We start from the raw sequence: 5,147 nt of genomic DNA, 5'->3' as shown, positions 1-5,147 counted from the left end.
AGTACATAGTAATGCAATTCTCTTTGCTCTCTAAAATCTAAATATTATGCTACATATTTAATTTAAATTTTGTTATTGTTTTAACAACTTATTGAATGGTATTAATATAAGTACGTTTGGTATTTTATTTTTTTAGCAATTACAAATATATTATTTTCTTTATATTTTATTTCCAAACTCATTACTTTACGATTAATTTTTTAAAGAACGGAAAGTGTGAATGAAAAAAAGCGTTTGTTCTGTATGACTATTGCAATTATTCATCATAAAAACATTGAATTATTTTTATCATGCAATTAACTACGCTTATTAAGTTCGTGATTTACTTACCGGCAATTTTCTCAATATTATAAATACTTACATTAAACATTTTTTATAAGGTTTCTCCGTGCCCTTTGGCTTATGTTTGGAGTTTTTTTTGCACCTTGCTCGTAGAACCGACCGCAACCAGTTCATCTCAGTCACCATCTGCCGTAACTGAGACGTTGCGAGTGTGCATTGAATGGGTGACCGACAGTCGCCATTTCATTATACTAAATTTCCTGGACATCAGACTTCCAAACTTCAAAGAATTAAAAAACGGGTCGGTCCAACAAAGTGGTATATCCTATCCCCACTTTTGTTTAATTTTTATTTGTCTAAACTTCTCCAACCAACCTTCAGAAGGTTTCTTCCTTCTTTCTTTGAGTATTATAACAAATACCGCAGAAGTGTGATGTATATGAAGGTAGATGAGAAATATCGGTTTAATAATATTTGAGATCGTTTCCGTGGAGCAAGTTCTTATTGCCCCTATCGTCGTTCGAAGCTAAGTGTGTTGGGAATCCTTAGCAGTCCGTTCGTCTCTCGAGAACCATGAGGTTGCCATAGTAACTCCACTCCGCTATCAAATCGATTTAATAATTTATACAAGACGCTAAGGAGAAGCAATTGCTTTGAGGCAAACATCACAACCAGTCGAAAGCAATATTTTAACAAAAGAAGTTGTAAGAAAATTGTTTTCCGGTGTTGATAAATTTTTGTTATAGAATTCAACTTTGAAATATTTGTCCTTTATAAATACATATGTAGATATTTTTACAATTCAACAGTTTTCGTATACAAAACGCATTTAGTTCCCCTTCCGCAACATAAATAATTATTAATAAACTACGGAAAAAGCGAAAAAGCTCAATTCCACCTACAACTCAAGCGAAAATGGTACTCTTGCATGTCAAGCGCGGCGACGAGAATCTCTTCATTTACGAGACCAGCGTCGATGAAGGCACCACTCAAGTTATACGCGAAATTACCGCTATTTATAACGGACGCCTAAAGGTTTATCGCATTTGCTCGGAAATTGAGGAGCTTATCGAACATGGCACCATGCTGCCGCCGGAAATGGTTGGCCTAACCGATGAGCAAGTACAAGAATTAAAATTGAGCGACATTTGGGCTGAGAAGTGTATACCAGCAGGTGGTTTCATTGTCAATAAAGATCCACTTGGGCGGCGTAATGGACATCAGCCGCAAGAAAGAATGCGTGAAATGTTGAAGCAGGCAATGGAAGATGCTAAGAAAATAATCGATAAGGTATGCACATAAACACACACACATACATACGTATGCGATTTGAAGCAATGGGTATGAATGCTAAAAATATCATTGATTTTAAATTCGACCAACAATCAAATGGCCTAGAAACTAGTGGCAGCGCGCCAACCGTTGAATTTGAAAAATATTGGTGAGGCTTTGAATTTGTTGCGCGGTGCCGTTACGATTGTCTATCCCATGCAATTGCCACCACACGATACTATACGCATGGAGTTCGCCAATACTGAGGACTTGCATGGCACGCAGGCCTCTCGTGAGATTATCGAACCGGCACAGGCACAATTGTGGTTCGCTGGCAAGCAGATATTGCCCGAAAAGAAATTATCTCAGTACATTGGCAATAATGATAAGACGAAAGTAAGTTTGGCTAGGAGCAGGGGGTGCTAAATGTCTACATACATATATGTGCATTTGCATTTCTGAATGTTTTGACTATATTTTAGGTTGTGGTGAAAATAAATAAACATGGCGAGGGTCCACCAGGTCGTGAGGCTGTGCTAACCGAAGATATGCGTAAACGTATGATGGCACAAGCTTATCGCAGACAGGAGGAATTAAAGGTAAGTAGTCTTGTAAAGTTTAGTTCTTTTTGATATTAGTCCAAAATAAGTTTTGAATTTATTTGTTTGATAATGTTGATGCTCAAGAGGCCAAAAGATAGGTCCATTGTGATGCCATATGCAATCTTCATTCCCTCCACGATCATGCGGCGCTCACTCGCGATGTTCTTTTGTTTTGTTGTAGCGGCTACTTAGCCATGCCTAGATCGGCTTGTCCCTCAATCACTGTCGCCAAGCTCAACTAAGGGAAGACCCAGGAAGTGAGCTCCTCCAATTGAGCTGGTCCATAGGGAGATGGGCGTTAGTTGAGTGGGTTTTAGGGGGTATGCGAAGAGGTGCGACGCTCACTCGCGATCAAACCATTTCGTTAACGTAATAAGCTTTGATAATGCTCATACTTATGTTGATTTTCCTAGCGTATGTGGTCGTCTTCTCCTAAGTGCTGGACAGTGACAGGTAAGTGCCGTATGACAGTAGTCCGGTGCCTTCACTCTAAATCCCAAACCGTGTAGTTACGCCGCTTTGACAGCGTCTTGTAAGAATTCGTGTGAGAATGGATAAGAGGGCCTCGCAAACCTCGCGATTTCTCCAGCGTTATTTTGCTGCATGTATGGTGCTGTTCCTAATATGTAGTTTAAAGGTGGCCAATTGTATACCTACCAAGTCCTTTCCCAAAAAGGTGGGGCGGTAGTACCATTCCTTCCCAATTCCTCGGCATTGCTGTTACCCTCAATATCTCGGTGTCAAGGCGCCCATATGAGTTCTGTACTGCTAATCCATCTCGTTTAGAGATCTACGGCATTCAATGAGAGGTCTTGTGCTGTCTACGCAAGAGTTCAGAGCTATCAGAGATCATTGACTGTCAGAGAAGATAAATACCTTTTCTCCTTAAAATCTTCTTACCAGATGCCGAGTGACCTTCTAGATAGCCAGCACCTCTGCCTGATATACACTACGGTGGCCAGGAAGTCAAAAAGATGTTTATAGTTCCAGCTCTGGAGGGAAGACTTTTCTGTCGACTTTGGAGACATCAATATATACATACGTCAGTCCTTCCAGGTACCGGTATAAGCGCCATCGAACTTAAGGTTCTCGAGTGGCTGGATGTATTATTAGTCCAGGAACCTGCCTATCTAAGTCTTGAGGATTTAATAACGGCTATCTCTCGAGCAAATATCTCAAGCGGAGGCAGATGCAGGACCAAGTTCAGAGCTTCAGTAGATGAGGAGTATAGGACTTCGCTGAGGTAGAGCTCTGATGTCTTTTGTACCCTTTAAAGCTGTTTAAGCATTGTTGACTTATTGCGGATAGGCCACAGACTAAGGATCCGTAAAGTAAAATCGAACGCACAATTGCCATGCAGATTTAGTACACTATCCTAGGTCGGAAACCGCATGATACACCGATCGCTTTTACGCTTACGCTTTTTACGGGGAAAGAGCGCTGTTGCGGCTTTTTTAATGTGTTTCGTTGTGTTGCCATTCCAGAGCAGCTTGCTGTCGAAAATTACTTTTCTTGGGTACTTGGCCGTGCCCAAAAAGTCGTCAGCCGTTATAGAGAAGGAAAAATCTCCTATGTATTCACTCTTAAACACTGTTAGGTATACAAATTTGACTCCAGGACTAATTGTCATAGTTTTGGAAGTCATCCTCGACCTGACACGATGACAAATAGTCATAGAATAGAATACAAAGAAGGAATACCTTCATGAGAGATTGCACCGGTGCGGACGAAGTAATTTTAATCAGTCGAATTGGGAAATATCAAAACTATGATTCCCATCCCTCGTTTCAACAGAGATGACATAATCACAAAAATAATCATAGAGGAAAGGCTCAAGATGGTAATAGGTAGCAAAGCACCCTGACACCAACGAAGGCATAGAAGAAGCAGTGTATGGCACTAAGGCCATGAGTTTCCTTCCCCATAGGGAAAATCCTATAATCTAGCTATCAAACTTAACTCTGCAGATACATATAAGAGGCCAGCACACTGGCATTTGCAGCGATCTTCAGTCCGAACGTACCAAACGACATATTTTTATGTTCAAATTAAATCACAAGTTAACGAGGCAGCTATTAGCTCGGTAAGGGAAGAAGTATCCCTATTGCTATCCCTAGTATTGCCATCCGATCAAATATGTGCTATTTATCAGGAAATAGTTAAGAGCTGAAAAGCAGCTGTTTAGAAGAGCCCATTGGGAGACTTCAAACGGGCTACGACAGGCTACACAATTTCACAGCCAGTTACAAAATAAAGAGTTTCTAGAAGAAGATAAACCCGTTTCGGGGAAGCTGTGGCCAAAGGCTATGCATATTAAATCTCTGTGACACCTGGAACTGTTGGGTTTTATTAGGGCTTTAGGACTTGGCGAGCTCTTGTGATGAGTTTTGAGTCCACAGTAGACCCAATGTTGCGGTGCATATCCTATATTATACATATCGAGCTATGTACACTGGGTGTCCTAGACCATCCATCCACCCGTTGTGAAACCTAGAAAAATTTTTCTTANACATATCGAGCTATGTACACTGGGTGTCCTAGACCATCCATCCACCCGTTCTAAAACCTAGAAAAATTTTTCTTATTTTTTTTATTGGAAAACGAAAAAACAAAGCTAAGGTTTTGCTTTTACATTTCTTTATTAGCTATATACATATAGCATAAGTATTATAATAGTGAACTAATTTAATTTACATGGCTAACCATAATGTTAGTATGCGTGTATGTATGAATATGTCTACTTATGTATGTAAATATACAAAAAAATTTAAGGACATAGCAAAAAAAGTTTACTACATTACTCAGTTTAGTAGACATTTGAAAAAACGGTGCATAAATAAAAATATGTATGTATATAAATAGATATAGACTAGGGTGGCCCTTAAAATTTGAATGGCGTAACCCTTTATTTTGATTTAAGTACAAAAAAGGACATTCACGAAAACCTCAAAATTTTAAACACATTTTTAGGGATCGCTATCCTGGTTTGAA

The 5,147-nt window shown here is 39.5% G+C and overlaps 1 protein-coding gene across 1 annotated transcript; it reads left to right on the top strand.

Moving 5' to 3' along the window:
* Positions 1 to 1,105: 1,105 nt before the first annotated feature.
* Positions 1,106 to 2,358, top strand: LOC108378883 (UPF0769 protein CG18675-like). The gene is made up of 4 exons (XM_017635190.1): positions 1,106 to 1,572; positions 1,681 to 1,950; positions 2,037 to 2,153; positions 2,338 to 2,358. Exons 1-4 carry the CDS (start codon positions 1,198 to 1,200, stop codon positions 2,356 to 2,358), a joined length of 783 nt encoding a protein of 260 aa, XP_017490679.1. The 5' UTR covers positions 1,106 to 1,197.
* The last annotated feature ends 2,789 nt before the right edge of the window (positions 2,359 to 5,147 follow it).

Source organism: Rhagoletis zephyria, unplaced genomic scaffold (genome assembly GCF_001687245.7).
Source record: "Rhagoletis zephyria isolate East Lansing unplaced genomic scaffold, Rhagoletis_zephyria_1.1 Rzeph_scaffold_15167, whole genome shotgun sequence".
Taxonomy (NCBI): Eukaryota; Metazoa; Arthropoda; class Insecta; order Diptera; family Tephritidae; genus Rhagoletis; species Rhagoletis zephyria.
The sequence above is the reverse complement of the archived record's forward strand: the minus strand, read 5'-3'. Positions and strand labels throughout refer to the sequence as shown.

Excerpts from the sequence above, each read along its gene's own strand:
- LOC108378883 (XM_017635190.1), top strand. The coding sequence starts at position 1,198 with ATGGTACTCTTGCATGTCAAGCGCGGCGACGAGAATCTCTTCATTTAC. Across the intron at positions 1,951-2,036 it reads GCAATAATGATAAGACGAAA|GTTGTGGTGAAAATAAATAA; the intron begins GTAAGTTTGGCT and ends ACTATATTTTAG. Across the intron at positions 2,154-2,337 it reads GCAGACAGGAGGAATTAAAG|CGGCTACTTAGCCATGCCTA; the intron begins GTAAGTAGTCTT and ends GTTTTGTTGTAG.